We start from the raw sequence: 16,530 nt of genomic DNA, 5'->3' as shown, positions 1-16,530 counted from the left end.
ACACTACATCAGGCTGGACAGAGCCTCATCCAGCCTGCTCTTAAACACCCCCAGGGTCGGGGCCTCGACCACCTCCCTGGACAACCCATTCCAGGGTTTCACCACTCTCATGGTGAAGAACCTCCTCCTCACATCCAGCCTGAATCTCCCCACCTCCAGCTTCATTCCATTCCCCCTAGTCCTATCACTACCTGATATCCTGAGAAGTCCTTCCCCAGCCTTCCTGTAGGCCTCCTTCAGATACTGGAAGGCGACAATTAGGTCTCCTCGGAGCCTTCTCTTCTGCAGACTGAACAGCCCCAACTCCTTCAGTCTGTCCTCATAGGAGAGGTGCTCCAGCCCTCTGATCATCCTCGTGGCCCTTCTCTGGACACGTTCCAGCACCTCCACATCCCTCTTGTAATAGGGGCTCCAGAACTGGACACAGTACTCCAGGTGGGGTCTCACCAGGGCTGAGTAGAGGGGGAGGATCACCTCCCTCGACCTGCTGGCCACACTTCTCCTGATGCAGCCCAGGATCTGATTGGCTTTGCGGGCTGCAAGTGCACACTGAGAGCTCATGTTGAGCTTTTTGTCCACCAGCACCCCCAAGTCTCTCTCCTCAGGGCTATCCTCCAGCCAGTCACTGCCCAGCCTGTATTTGTGCCTTCCCTAGAGGTGTTTAAGCCCAGGCTGGATGAGGCTCTGGCCAGCCTGATCTAGTGTGGGGTGTCCCTGCCCATGGCAGGGGGGTTGGAACTAGATGATCCTAGTGGTCCCTTCCAACCCTGACTGATACTATGATACTATATATATATATATATATATATATATATATGTGTTACAGTTTAAATCTCTACTTGAAATGCAGACTGCAGTTTGTCTTGTCATCACAATTAATGCTTATACAATGAAAAAAAGAAAAGTTATTGGCATTTAAACCCTTCTTCCCCTCTGCTATTAGCAACACCAGGGAAAATTACAAAATGAGAAAGCTGTTTGTTTTTACAGATCCTGATTCTTACTAAGCTGCATGAGTTGATTATTTTTTTGTCCTTCATTTTACTTGTCTAAGCAGGTTGGGTTATTTTCTTCTTAATTCATAATACCATGATGATTTTATAGACAGGGGACTTTGTAGTGCACATGATATTTTAAAAAGGTTTTTTTTAGCTGCTTGTTAGTTTATCTGGGAGATACTGTTCATACCCACAGTTCTTAGAACTTATGTATTGCATACTTCAATAGCAATGAATTCCCTTAGGCTGAATGTTCTACCATTTTAATGAAGTGGATTTTTCAGGGGTCTCCTTGGTGTCAAAATGTGACATTTTCACACATGGTAAACTTCTGTAGTGTTGCAACTAATGACCAAGTGTTAGGATTGTCAGATATTCCTAGGAAACAATAGAAACTGAAAAACCTTTGGCTGGGTCTTGATAAATGTAATTTCTAGTATGTAATACCCCTAGCAACATCTGTTATGATTTGGTGCTGTTGTGCAACAATTTGACTATTGTATCTTGGACTCACTGTTTACTCTGTGGGTCTAGCAGATAGCTGGGAACTTCCACGAGAGGAAGTAAGCACAGAAAGAAAAATATCACAAGACTTTTCAACCTCTGCAGATACACGTCTTGCCAAATGACAATGACAAGTCTTTTAGCTTCTATGGCTTTATCTCCTGTTCAATCTCCTCCATCTGCAAAACTTAGTTTGACAAGAAAGTCAAGAATGAAGAACAACAAAAGACATTGGATACGTAAATGGGGGGGGGGGACAACACTGTCAAAGAAGGGGCCAGTTGTTTGAAAGACTCACAGGGAAGGACATTTTGTGGTATCCAGAGAAAATGGTTCCTGTTGTAATTGTGGCAGAAGATAACAAATCTCTAAATAAGGATGAATAGAATAGAATAGAATAGAATAGAATAGAATAGAATAGAATAGAATAGAATAGAATAGAATAGAATAGAATTAACCAGGTTGGAAGAGACCTCCAAGATCATCGAGTCCAACCTATCATCCAAAACCATCTAATCAACTAAACAAACCATGGCACCAAGCACCCCATCCATTCTCTTCCTAACACCTCTAGTGATGGTGAATCCACCACCTCCCCTGGTGCATTTAAACCATTTTATTTCCCCTTTTTTCACTTCATTTGTCAAACAAACATTTGATTGCACTGTGTTACTCCTCTGGATTTCGATGCTTTCTGAGTAAGCATGGCTGATCCATGGAGTATCTTAGTGCAAGGCTTGGTTCAAGTCTGAAAACTATGTGGTAGCAGAGGATACTCATACATAGAGCATCTTCCATGAAGCCTGAGACCTGTGTATATGGCTACTTAGAGTGGTCAGAAGGTGTAAGCAAGCCAGTAACACACATAACGTTGTATGGTCTAAGTGTTCTCTTTTTTCCCCACTTCTGATACAGTATTATTTGCTTATAGAATCTGTGACTTCAGAATCTTCCTATACTAATTTTCAGTGAAAATGAGCAATGCATTCTTTAACCCAAAACATTTCTAATCCTGTTATACAAAGGGACCCATTTTGATGAACTGCCAGCTGTTCTGCTGCAGCTGTTTGGTGGCCTTACAAACCTCTGTGGGGATGACAAAGTTGTCTTACTTTTGCTCTTCAGTAGCTAATTGCAAAGAAATGGCTCAAGTCTAGTTATGTTGCTATATCAGAAGGGTCAAATCTCTCAAAAACTCTGGGGCATAGAAAGCAAGTAATTCTTTATATATTGTTTTTTATTCTCTTGTATGCTGAGGTGTCACTAGATTTTTGTGGCAAAAGTTGCAACTTCTTGAACTATTTCAACCCAGTTAGTCCAAACACTCAATTCTGCCAACCAGGTTTCCACATAATTCTCCTGGCCAGGAATTTTAGAGTCTTACTGTTATAAACTGGCATAGTCTGAAGTGGTGTCCAACATAGCCATGAAGAGACTTTGTGCAGGCAGCACAAAATAAACATGGATGACTAAATCAGATGTGAGTTTTGTGCTGCAAATGCAGCAAAGCTCTGAAGGTGTCAGCACAGCTAAGCCAAACTTAAATAGTCCCTCAGGCAACCAGTTAGTTACCTTACTGATGTGACCTCCCACTGAAAGCACAGCAGATCTATTCTGAGTACATTTCTGATAGTTTAAAGTTCCCTTCTAAATATGGAGGTTGCCTTAGAGAATTTTTACACATTCTTCTGAGATGCAGGAGAGAAGACTTGATGCACCTCATCAGGCACTGGGCCCAAATAATAAAGCACAAGGTTGGAGTGGCAGGGTGTCAGCTTTTTCCTGAGTGCTCATGCTCCTCTGACTTCCATTTCCCCACTTTCACTGGGTGCTGGTGTTGCACAGGTCGAGGCTCCAAACTATCATAGAGTTCACAGAATCACAGAATTGTCAGCTTGGAAGAAAGAATTCTTCTCCAAATCACCAAGTCAGGGCTCCTGTTTGCACAGTGGTCCCTTTCTGCCTTTTTCTGCTGCATCTTCCTCCATAAAATTTCTTACCTTTCAGTATGAAAGGGAATGTTCTCCCTCTGTCACAACTGACTGATGGTTCTGGGTCTTAAGAGTTGGTTTTTAACCTTCTCCTAACTAACCTTCTCCTTCATTTGCCATGGGAGAGAAAATTGCCTGTCACCTCACAGGTCCAAACTCCCTATTTCTATCACAGACTGTTATCCTGTCCTTCTATGAGCAATCATTTATTTTAATTCTGCCTGTGGTCACAGAAGATGTAGGAGTGGGGAAGGCAGTGCTCACTTTTCCCTTTTTTGTTCCTCTAAGAGGAGCTAATGTGGTTTCAGAGACAACCCAGTTCCATCAGTATGCCCTTCTTTCCCCCTTGTTTCTCTCCTATTTCTCTTGGCCAGCTCATAGCAGAACAATGCATGTTGGTGTCATTTTTTTGCATCTTTAAATCTGAACTCTGTGGAGAATAGAATAGAATAGAATAGAATAGAATAGAATAGAATAGAATAGAATAGAATAGAATAGAATAGAATAGACCAGACCAGGTTGGAAGAGACCATTGCGTCCAACCTATCATCCAACACCACCTAATCAACTAACCCAAGCAACCAAGCACCCTGTCAAGTCTCCTCCTGAACACCTCCAGTGATGGCGACTCCACCACCTCCCCGGGCAGCCCATTCCAGTGGGCAATCACTCTCTCTGTGTAAAACTTCCTCCTGACCTCCAGCCTGAACCTCCCCTGGTGCAGCCTGAGACTGTGTCCTCTTGTTCTGGTGCTGGCTGCCTTGGAGAAGAGACCAACCTCTGCCTGTATACAACCCCCCTTCAGGTAATCGTAGAGAGCAATAAGGTCACCCCTGAGTCTCCTCTCCTCCAGGCTAAGCAGCCCCAGCTCCCTCAGCCTCTCCTCATAGGGCTTGTGTTCCAAGCCCCTCACCAACTTTGTTGCCCTTCTCTGGACACGCTCCAGCAAGTCAACCTCCTTCCTAAACTGAGGGGCCCAGAACTGGACACAGTACTCGAGGTGTGGCCTAACCAGTGCAGTGTACAGGGGCAGAATGACCTCCCTGCTCCTGCTGGCCACACTGTTCTTGATGCAGGCCAGGATGCCATTGGCCCTCCTGGCCGCCTGGGCACACTGCAGTTATAATAATGCTGCAATTCAATTCGCAGCCCAGCCTGTATTCCGGACTGGCCTAGCCTATCACAGCAATTTATTTATCCTGTTGCTAACTAAATCATTTCCATACTTTGGACAGAGCAGACATGGCTGTCAGCAGAGCTTGAACAGTGGTTTCATTACCCAGAATGCAATCAGGAGGATGCCATGGTGGTGTCATCTTTGGCAACGTGGAGAGAAAAAGCAGAGCTTACAACTGGTCTGAGCTGCATCAAAACTATTTTCAGAAGGGATGATATTTTGCCCTTGTTAGAACATAAAATTTCTATCAACAGTCTTTATGATTCCATTTTAAATGTACTTTTATTCATGGGATAAATGACCATATCAAATTAGTTATCTGCCCTTGCTTTCCTGCTTATCTATCCTTTTCTTTTCATTGCCACTATTATTCATTTCTACTCTCATGTCTTTGTACCTAATTTATCTCTTTCTTTAACACATGTCTCTGTTGCTTCTTTCCATCACAAGTTTTTGTGTGGAGCTCTTTTCCTGACCTGGCTCATGATCTTGCTAATTTTTCATTCTTGTCTTTTCTGAGGACTTATTTCTGCATTGAGCTGTCTGAAAAGTTGCTCTAGAAAGGCAATTATTCTAATTATCCATACATAAATAATTTTATTTCATCCCATCTGCCATTCACACCAGTGTTCATTAGTTATTGCATTGTTAGCCCTGTTCTTACTCTTTTGCTACCTCTTTATTACACCATTTTTGGAGTAGGAAAAGTGCTTTGGGACAGGAATTGTGCCATTATTTCTTCAGAAACAGTGCAAACTGCTGGGCTGTCTGAGCTGGTATCTTCCTGATAGTTGAATAGTCTTTTTTGTTTTCTTTTCTTTCCCCCAGCTGTCAAATAGGTCACTTCACTTTAAAAGTGCTGCCCAGGGAGGTGGTGGAGTCACCATCCCTGGAGGTGTTCAAGAGGGGATTGAACGTGGCACTTGATGCCATGGTTTAGTCATGGGGTCTGTGGTGACAGGTTGGACTTGATGATCTTTGAGGTCTCTTCCAACCTTGGTGATTCTGTGATTCTGTGTTCATACTGGATAGGAACTCTTAGTCTTTTTTTTTTTTCCCAGGCAAAATGCTATTAAATCTAATTAAAAACAAACAAATTTGTCTGATCAGAGATTGCAGGACCAGTCCCAGGGTTTATGATACTGCTGACCTCTGGGGCAGCAAGTTCTGAAAACTCATCTGAAGAGTTTCAGGTAACTCCTCTGAAGAGGAAGCAAGGGAACTGACACCAAAATGAGTTTCTGTGAAGGCAGGCAAAAGCCTGAATTTCCTTCATCACAGTATCTCTGTGATGAGTGGTAAATGCAAAGCAGTTTAACTTCTTTCATGGGAAGACTGAAATGATCCTAGTGGCTGAGGTCACTGTTGGAAAAAGAAGTTAGTTCTCTGTTAAGCTAGGTGTAGTTGTTTCACTGGGGTTGCTATTTCACTTGGGCTTGAGTGATCTTTGTGGAGCAGCTAACGTGCAGCAAAAATTGACACCCTGTTTCCACCCCCCAGTGGCATGTTTTATGTGCCCGTGGTAGGTTTGCACATTAAAAACCAGAGATTTTTGCTTAATATAGTAATCTCACAAATAAGTTTCCAGAGGCCACTAGCAGTGTCACTTTACTATGACTGTTCACATTTTGTTCCCAGTTGGGGGACTGTGAAAAATGTTTGCTAAAAACTCTGCAAACTCCTATCAGAACATGCTGTAAGAGCAGCAGCAGGACACAAGTTTCAGACACGCTTGGTGGGTAAATGCTGTGGATCCACAAGATGGCATGTTAAAACTGTACTTTATTTATAGCCTCAGAGAAGCAGGATCTAAACACTGTTGTGTTGGTGTGAACTGGGGCTAAAATCTCTGTATTTTGGGGAGGAAAAAGGAAATTAAAAAAGACGAGAAAAGCTATTTCAGTTCTGCAGTAGGAGCCACTTGAAATGTGCTCTTTGTAGTTTTGTGGTGGAGTATTTGAGTGTCATGGGGAAAGAATGAGGAAAGCCCTTTTCTCTCTTACCACTAGAAGTAACTTGGTTGCTTTTTAACTCAGCCTTGTGTTGGGTTTGCACTCCAAATATGTCAGTAAGTGGACACTGATTTGCTGTAATTCAGCCACTGCTGCCTCCTGTTTTCAAGAATTTAGAAGGGAATTCAGAGAAACCAAATCCCCATATTGACCAAGAGTTCTTGTGGTCTGGGCACTATTAATTGAAATTATTTTAACCTAAGCTAGTCAAGATTTTAAATGTACTGGAAAAGAATTAAAGCCCACAATTGGATTTTAAATACTGTGCATTTATAATTGGTTCTACTTGTATTGCCTGAAAGCTTGTACTGTATTGAAACTACTGCCTGCAAGTTTACAGTGTGTTAAAACTGAAATTGTATTGCCTGCAAGTTTGCAGTGTATTAAAACTGAAACTTTTGGAGCATTTTTTTAGCTCCTTTTTACCTTTTATGTTGTTTACAATTTGTCTTTACTTCATTGTGGACAATGAAAGATAAATTAGTTCATTTTTTGGCTTACATGCACTAAGCTATGTATTATATCTGCATTGGTTAGGCCACACCTTGAGTACTCTGTTCAGTTCTGGGCCCCTCAGTTTAAGAAGGACATCAAAACACTTGAGCGTGTCCAGAGAAGGGCAATAAGGCTGGGGAGAGGCCTTGAACACAAGCCCTATGAGGAGAGGCTGAGGGAGCTGGGATTGTTTAGCCTGGAGAAGAGGAGGCTCAAGGGTGACCTCATTGCCCTCTACAACTACCTGAAAGGTGGCTGTAGCCGGGAAGGGGTTGGTCTCTTCTCCCAGGCAACCAGCACCAGAACAAGGGGACACAGTCTCAAGCTGCGCCAGGGGAGGTTTAGACTCCAGGTGAGGAGGAAAGTTCTTCACCGAGTGAGTCATTCGTTGTTGGAACGGGCTGCCCAGGGAGGTGGTGGAGTCACCATCCCTGGAGGCGTTCAAGAGGGGATTGGACGTGGCACTTGGTACCATGGTCTAGTCATGGGGTCTGTGTTGATAGGTTGGACTCAATGATTCTCGAGGTCATTTCCAACCTTAGTTATACTGTGATACTGTGATGTTTGGATGACAGACTGCACAGAGAATGTTAAAATTCAAATATCTCTGTATTTAAAAAGGAAGAAAATAATAAGACTATCTCTAAATATTTAGTTTCAGAATATTTTTCACTCTCTTCTTGTGTTGAATAAGCCCTAATGTTCCACTCACCTAATTTCTAGTGGGTTTTAAGAATTTATGTTTTTTTCTAATAAAGAAAATTTCCAGAATATACTGAATAATGCAGAAAAGGCTGCTGCTGACTTCAGTGGGTGTGACATCAGGCAGTCAACTATTAATCTTCCACTAAATTGACATTTTTGACCACACAAGGATCTCTGAATATGAGTAAGACCAAATCCAACATTACAGTGTCACAGTATCACAGTAACTAAGGTTGGAAGAGACCTCAAGGATCATCGAGTCCAACCTATCAACACAGACCCCATGACTAGACCATGGCAGCAAGTGCCACGTCCAATCCCCTCTTGAACACCTCCAGGGACGGTGACTCCACCACCTCCCTGAGCAGCACATTCCAATGACGAACGACTCGCTCAGTGAAGAACTTCCTCCTCACCTCGAGTCTAAACCTCCCCTGGCGCAGCTTGAGACTGTGTCCCCTTGTTCTGGTGCTGGTTGCCTGGGAGAAGAGACCAACGCCTTCCCGGCTACAGCCACCCTTCAGGTAGTTGTAGAGGGCAATGACTAGAATAGAATAGAATAGAATAGAATAGAATAGAATAGAATAGAATAGAATAGAATAGAATAGACCAGGTTGGAAGAGACCTTCAAGATCATCGCGTCCAACCTATCACCCAACACCACCCAATCAACTAACCCATGTAACCAAGCACCCTGTCAAGTCTCCTCCTGAGCACCTCCAGTGATGGCGACTCCACCACCTCCCCAGGCAGCCCATTCCAGTGGGCAATCACTCTCTCCGTGTAAAACTTCCTCCTGACCTCCAGCCTGAACTTCCCCTGGCGCAGCCTGAGACTCTGTCCTCTTGTTCTGGTGCTGGCTGCCTGGGAGAAGAGACCAACCTCTGCCTGTTTACAACCCCCCTTCAGGTAGTTGTAGAGAGCAATAAGGTCACCCCTGAGTCTCCTCCTCTCCAGGCTAAGCAGCCCCAGCTCCCTCAGTCTCTCCTCATAGGGCTTGTGTTCCAAGCCCCTCACTAACTTCGTTGCCCTTCTCTGGACTCGTTCCAGCAAGTCAACATCCCTCCTAAACTGAGGGGCCCAGAACTGGACACAGTACTCGAGGTGTGGCCTAACCAGTGCAGTGTACAGGGGCAGAATGACCTCCCTGCTCCTGCTGGCCACACTGTTCTTAATGCAGGCCAGGATGCCATTGGCCCTCTTGGCTGCCTGGGCACACTGCAGGCTCATGTTCAGGCAGCTGTCGATCAGCACCCCCAGGTCCCTCTCTGTTTGGGAGCTCTCCAGCCACTCTGACCCCAGCCTGTAGCTCTGCATGGGATTGCCGTAGCCAAAGTGCAGCACTCGGCACTTGGACTTGTTGAATGCCATCCCATTGGACTCTGCCCATCTGTCCAGTCTGTCGAGGTCCCTCTGCAGAGCCTTTCTACCCTCTAACTGACTAACATCTGCTCCTAACTTGGTGTCATCTGCAAACTTGCTGATGCCTGACTCAACCCCCTCATCCAGATCATCAATGAAGATGTTAAAGAGGATGGGGCCCAGCACTGATCCCTGGGGGACTCCACTACTGACTGGCCGCCAGCTGGATGTGGCACCATTCACTACCACTCTCTGGGCTCGGCCCTCCAGCCAGTTCCTAACCCAGCACAGAGTGTAGTGGTCCAAGCCACGAGCTGATAGCTTAGACAGCAGTTTACTGTGGGGGACGGTGTCAAAGGCCATGCTGAAGTCCAGGTAGACTACATCCACAGGCCTCCCCACGTCCACCAGACGGGTCACCTGATCATAGACGGAGATCAGGTTGGAGAGGCAGGACCTGCCCTTCCTAAATCCATGTTGACTGGACCTGAGCCCTTAATAATATTCCCTTTCAGTATGTAAGAGTTAAGGTATTCTAATAATTACTCTTCTGTTCTGTTTTTTTTCGTCAACTCTGTAGTCTTCCCAGCCTGAAAAACATTTGAGTTTATTTGAAGTCTCTTTGAGAGTTTTGTGGAGATGAGGAATGGTCTCGTTCAACTTCTTACCATTCTTCCACAAACTTTCATCCAAACTCCCCCTCCACACTGGATCAGAAAATCTGAATACAAAGGAGTGTTTATTTCCAGGCCCTGATAATTGCTCTTTTCCGATTACCTCGTGATTGACATGTCTCACGTTCAGTCTTTTTTTCCAATGGTTGCTCTGTCCCTTAAGGCTGCAGTGATCCAGACAGAGCTAATTGGTAGCAGCAGCATTCTTGTTTCAGCAAAAGGCATCACCTTTCCCAGCCATTCCACTTGCGTAAGCGTTTCGTACACGTGCCAGGATCGTTTCTCATCTTCTGAGTGAGCGAGCACAAGGGATCAGATTTGTCTTGGGTTACAGAGTTAGCAACCAGCTCACCTGAATTAATTGAGAAAAACCTGGCTTTAGTGAGGCTCCTTTTCTGTCATCTGCTCTGCTTCAGCCCAAGAGAACAATGTGAACCTGGCACTGAGCTGTTCAAAACAGGTTTGTTACCTGACTCCCTGGCTTGCAGAGCCCTCGTAGAGCTTCTGCTCCTGGGTTCCAGGCTTTTGCATGTGCATGTAGAAAGAAGAGGAAAGCCAGCATGGCAAGATATTTGAGTAGTGGCCTTCCAGTACCTGAAAGGGGCCTACAAGGAAGCCAGAAAGGAATTTTTTACAAGGGCTTGTAGTGATAGGATGAGAGGGGATGGACTGAAACTTGAGGAGGGCAGATTTAGCTGGAGATTAGGAAGAAATTCTTTACAGTAAGGTTGGTGAGATACTGCAATAGCTTGCCCAGGGCGGATGTGGATGCTCCTTCCCCTGTCGTGTTTGAGGCCAGGCTGCATGAGACCTTGAGCAACCCGGTCTAGAAGGAGCTGTCCCTGCCTATGGCAGGGGGGTTGGAACTAGATGATCTTCAAGGTCCCTTCCAGGCCAAACCATTTTATCAGTCTGTGAGTGTGGTTTTTAACATGTGATCTATGGCTCCTTAAAACTTAATGTGAGTCAATGGGTGGTCCTGTTCTGACCAAATCTTTTCCAGCACAAAGTGTTTTTGTAAGAAATTTTTTATATTGCTTGCTTTGGTTGAGAAATATTTCTTATAAATATTTGTATTGCTGCCTGTGAATGTAGCAGAAACTATGAAGTATTAATTCTTTTTAATTTTGGGTGGGATCTTTAAATCTGTGTGATTATATGATGATGTTTTCAATGCAGAGGAGTTTCTGACAAATTACAAAATGCTCAGCTTTTTCATACTTGTAACTGCTTTTACAATGTAATTTGAGGTTCCTACATCTACCCTGTACAGTTAGTTTCTAAATCCTCGTGAAAACAGGAAAATAAAACTGAATATTTGTTGTCCAAGCCCTAGGCAAAACAGACAAGTTGTGTGAGGACTAGCCATCCTAGGGATAACCAGAGGCTGGTACAAGGGTTCTGATCATATACCTATTACCTGTTTCAACACTGGGCATATTTATGTGCTGAAAAATACCTATAAACTGTATGACAGAGTAGGGATTCATTAATTTATAAATTAAGGCCCCCACCAGAATTAAATTCTTCGACAAACAGAAGATAATTATGTTGCTGATCTCTTTAAAATGTGGGTATAGCGATACCCAGTTTTCCCAGTTCAGGAATTTGTCAGTGCAGCTATTGTAAATGGGTACTGTTGCCAACATAAAACCTCCCCTTTGAGAACAAATTGCAACATTTGAATATAAAACGAGCTTTTACTCTCCTGCAAGGGCAGGAAATTAGCATAGTTTGATAGATTTATTATTTTTAATAGGCTAAGTCGAAGTCTTTGGGTTGAACTTCCCCTGCTGTTGTTTTAACTATAAAAACAGCTGAAAGGTTTCATCCAGCCTTCCCGATACTTCTGAAGGAACTTCTTTGTAGTCTTACTATATATATTAATTTGTGATCAACCTTCAATTCCATTTGTGTTTGGTTTTTTTTTTCTTTCTCAAATGCATCAGTTATTGCAAGTCATTATGATAGAGGAAGGAGCTTAGACTTCTCCAAGTGTCTTCCTCTTTCAGTTGCTCATCTGTTTCCTTGATGTGCTTTGCATAATATTATGACTACATGCAGCAAATCAGTTATGCCAATACCAGGGGAAATTGGGTTTGTTGACATTAATGTCTGTCTTTCATAAGGAGCATAATCTTTTCTTCTCTTTCATATTTGGGTATTTACACTGATAATAAACAGATTAGGCTGTTATGGCAAGAAGGGTTGGGATTTGTGACACTCTTGTGAGGTAAAACCTGTCAAAAAGCAAATGTCAGTTCTAACCAAGGCATTGTAACAATTCTGTACTTGGAAAAACTTTTCATTATTAATCTCTGTACTTTACCTAAGCGGAGGATAGAACCCATTTCTGTGATACAGCAGATTAAATACAACCATTTAACTTCTCTGTGCCTGCTGAAGGATGTGGTATTTGCCTTTCTTTTTGGACTCTCTCATCTGCAAAGCAGTTGTACTGAGTTGCAGGTGAGCCAGTGTTGACTTTTCTTTCAGTTAGCAAATTTACCTAGTCTGTAAATCCAAATAGTCATGGCAATTCCTAAAAGCCTTTAAAATTTTACCCACCAGTAAAGAGAAGAAGCAGTAAATACATACTAAAATCTTCTTTAAAAAAAAATAAAGTCTTAGGTAGAAAACCAGTAAATGCTAAATTTAGTTATGACATTTTCACTTGGCTTCTCAATTCATGATTTATCACAGTCTGTTATGTAAGCAGAGAGTATTTGAATGTTACTTGCTATAGATAATAGTACTAAACCCTATCCTTTATAAATTACATGGAGAGTATCACTGTGTACAACAATATCTACATCACTATAGATTTGTAACTTGGATTTAAAAAGGCATTCCATGGGAGCAACCTGTGTGGAAGCAGTAACACTATAGGTGATGTAAAGGTTTTGTGTATATAGTGTTCAGAAAGTACCTCTATACCTGGAGTTCTTCACACACCATAAGCCCAGTGCAGTGCAGTAAAGGGTCAGTTTTGGGCTCCTCAGTTCAAGAGAAACAGGAATCTGCTGGAGAGAGTTCAATGGAGAGCTACAAGGATGTTTGCAGGACTTGAATATCTCTCCTGTGATGAAATACTGAGAGACCTGGGGTTGTTTAGTCTTGAGGAGGCTGAGAGGAGATCTTATCAACATCTAAAATATCTGAGGGGTAGGTGTCATGATGAAGGTGCCAGGCTCTTTTCAGTGGTGCACTGTGATAGGACAAGGAACAACAGGTACAAGCTAAAACACAGGAGGCTCTGCCTCAACACAAGGAGACCATTCTTTATAGTGATGGTGCTGGAGCACTGGAACAGGCTGCCCAGGGAGGCTGTAGAGTCTCCTTGTCTGGAGACTTTCAAAACCTGCCTGGATGCTTTCCTGTGCAGCCCATCCTAGGTGATCCTGCTTTGGCCAGGGGTTTGGACTCCAATGATCTCTAGAAGTTGCTTCCAACCCCTAACGTTCTGTGATTTTGTGACCTTCCTTATCTTGAACTTGTCCTCTGACATTGAACTAAATGATGATTTTGGTAAAAGATGACCAAATCTCATTGCTGACTGTCACATCTCTCTTCTTCTCTGTTTCAGCTGAGACAATCCCAGTCATACTGCACAGACACAGAATGCCTTCAGGAATGTGAGTAACTGTTGAGATCAGGTGTATACAAGTGAAATAAGCAGTAGTGATGAAAATGCAGCCTCACAAGTGTTTTGTGCAGCAGTTTATGTAATGTTTTAGGAACATACTACATGAAATCAAATACTGCAGCCCTGAAACTGTTACAAGAGATGATTTCTGAGACTCTGTGATGCAGGTGAGCATTTGTACGTTGAAGCAGTGTATGGATGTAGCATCTCTGAGCAGACTGGAAGTATCAGTACACCAGCATGACCACTGATCAGTCCCCAAGCATTGCTGAATCTTGCTATTAGCCTCCAAGAAAGATTATTTCAGTTTTTTCCTCTGCGGTGGAAATTTGTAGGGGGCTTAATTTCTCCTCCTTATAGTCAGTCAGAGCAGCCTAACCAGTGAACTCTGGATATTCAGCACAGACCCCACATGTACACATATTTTCACTGAGGCTGAGTAATGCTGTCAATGCTGTGAGGGAGAGGAGGTTCCCTGCCAGCTCTGACTGAGGAGCTGACACACACCCTGACTGCATTTGTTTTGGACTTGGCAGTCATTGAAGCTGAGCACTGATGTGTACACTGACTTGAAATCTACTGTGAAATGCATGTAAAAACTCTTCCAAATGGTGTGCATTACTGGGACAGTCAAATGTCACCAGCATCTTCAGGGAGGCATAGCTGTGCAGAGGATGTGCACTCATGTGAGCTTGCCCTGAGGCACTCTGTTTACACTGTTCATGGTCTAGAGGGAACATGGTCAAATGCTTATAAATCAAGATGGAATGGATCTGTTTTTCCTGTATTGCTTTACCAATTGATCATATGAATTAACTTAATTAGTGGGCAGCAGGACTACTATAATGCTCTGAAGGAGCAGGAAGCACCTGAGCTGTGTTCCTGGAAGCAAGAGCTGCTGGTGCCTGTGTCTTCTGCAGCTTTAGGAGCAGTGCAGTCAGGGTGTCCAGGATCTTGAGGAAAGGGCATGCCTTCATTCACTGATGTTTCTCCCTCCTCACTCCCCAGTAAAATCTGTTTAGTGATGGGCAGCTAGCTTGGACTTGCACTGTGCCCTCCCAGTGTGAAACAGTCCCAGATTCATTGCCATGTTGTGCTGAAGGGGAAAAGCCATGAGCTTTCAGAGGGAACTCCTGAGAATAAGGAATGGAGCACACGTGCCATAACACTGCTGCTGACTTTCCAAGTTATGCTGCCTTGACTTCTAGCACCTCTCTTCTCTCAGTTGCACTTATTCTGGGGCAGACTTTTGTTCCCTCACACCTTAGACTTCTACATGTGGGTTTGTGTGCTTGTAGGAGAGGGAAAGCGGCAGGTGACAGAAGCTTTCTGGGCTTCAGTGTAGTCAAAGCCTAGCAATGGTGGGTCATTCTCACTCAAGTGTTAGGAATCTTGGCTCATCAATATTTATGAAGCTCGTAGGCTAAAGACTACCAATGAGTAAGTTCTGTTATGTGTGGGCACAAAGCTTGTGGGATAACTTTGGTGCTACTAAACTATAGTGCAATGGGGAGGTGAATGGTTTGCAGCAAATAGCTTTTCATCCTGAAAGAGAGCCTTGCAACAACTGTCTGTGCAGATGCAGGCAGTTTGGCAGCAATTGTTCCAAATCAGTGGTTTGCTTCAAAAACCCAAGCAAAAATTATAGAGTAAATCCTCTCCTATGTTATTATATTGCCTTAAATTTACTTCTTGCAAAAGTACTTTTCTGCTGATGCAATGACACTGCCTGCCTCTTTGTTGGATTGTTTTGTGATGCTTCTGTGACTGTGCTTGGGCCAACTTGAGCTCTGTAAGATCCCAGGAGTCAAAGGCAAAACCAAGCAGACTGGAGAAGCTTCTAGAGATATTTGCAGAGACAGATAAAAACAATTCTGTGCCAGTCTTCTATCCATTGCCTCATCCTGTTCTAACGAACTACACTGTGATGAGTGTGTTTTTGAGGTGGGGCTCCTCTTCCCTAGGTCCCACAGCTCCATTTCCTGTTACTTGCTGACGTCGATTCCTCATTTCAGGACCTCGATATGAAGAATCTTGTTTCACTCCTACCCATTTGCTCATTCCTAGGATTTGATCTTCCTTCTGGAAGCACAGCTGGGAATGTTGCCATATACAGATTCTTAAGTTGCAAGGTTGTGAAATAGTTGATGAGATGTATGTGGGATTTTGCAGGGGGGGAAACATCAGGGCTGTGGTTCAACCAGTGACCCAGCAGCGTCATGTGTTATGCTGCTGCTACCAGCTGGGAGTTCTCAGAGAACACCCCGTGTTGATTCTTCCTGAGCCTGGTTTGGTTTTTTTAAGTCTGGATTTCAGATATCTTTGAGGTTTTTGGAGCCAGATCAAAGCAGCAGCACTGAGGGTCCCTCCTTCATATTTTTGTGTTATTACCACCAAATTCTTACGTATGGTTGTTGGCACCGTTATGTTGTTACAGTGACTACCCTCAAAGAGTTTCCTGCCAGGGTCAGGACCACTGCTTTCAGATTTGTACTCCTACATACAGGAGGATGTGAGCACTGCTTCAGAGAACACTTGGGCACTCTGCTTGATGGCTCTTCCTCTGCTGCCTCTCTGGTAGAGTATCTGCTATGACAGTAGAGCATGTATCAGAGTCTGATGACTGTTCCCTCCATCTCAGTGGGTGCCTTGGAGAAAAAAGGCTGCAAGTCTGGAGTATGTGACACGTGTTGGGATTGTTTATCAAAAGATCTTACAGTTTCCCTTGAAATGAGAAGTGAGAGTGATAATTTGAGTTCTCAAACTCAAATTATCACTCTCTTAACTCAAATAAGAGTTAAGTCTTAAATAAGACTCTCAAATAAGAGTGGAGTCTTAACTCAAGTAAGAGTTCTGTCTCAATGCAAATGGAGATTTCTCTGAAGCATCTGGCAGTGGCAACATCAGTGGCTCATCCAGCCCAAGGAGGATCCCAGCTGGTACTGGGCTGCTCTGATGCCTCATGG

The 16,530-nt window shown here is 43.6% G+C and overlaps 1 protein-coding gene across 1 annotated transcript in view; it reads left to right on the top strand.

The window, feature by feature from the left end:
- The window catches only part of SMIM14 (small integral membrane protein 14), a 49,647-nt gene that overhangs the window by 23,539 nt on the left and 9,578 nt on the right, over nt 1–16,530 (top strand). Inside the window, exon 3 of the mRNA XM_068137583.1 lies at nt 13,505–13,553. Within this exon, the coding sequence (XP_067993684.1) occupies nt 13,505–13,553 (49 nt within the window). The remainder of the gene's footprint in view (nt 1–13,504; nt 13,554–16,530) is intronic.

The sequence above is a fragment of the Melanerpes formicivorus genome, unplaced genomic scaffold (assembly GCF_026170545.1).
Source record: "Melanerpes formicivorus ecotype bairdi unplaced genomic scaffold, bMelFor1.0.p_v2 SCAF_4, whole genome shotgun sequence".
NCBI lineage: Eukaryota > Metazoa > Chordata > Aves > Piciformes > Picidae > Melanerpes > Melanerpes formicivorus.
The sequence above is the reverse complement of the archived record's forward strand: the minus strand, read 5'-3'. Positions and strand labels throughout refer to the sequence as shown.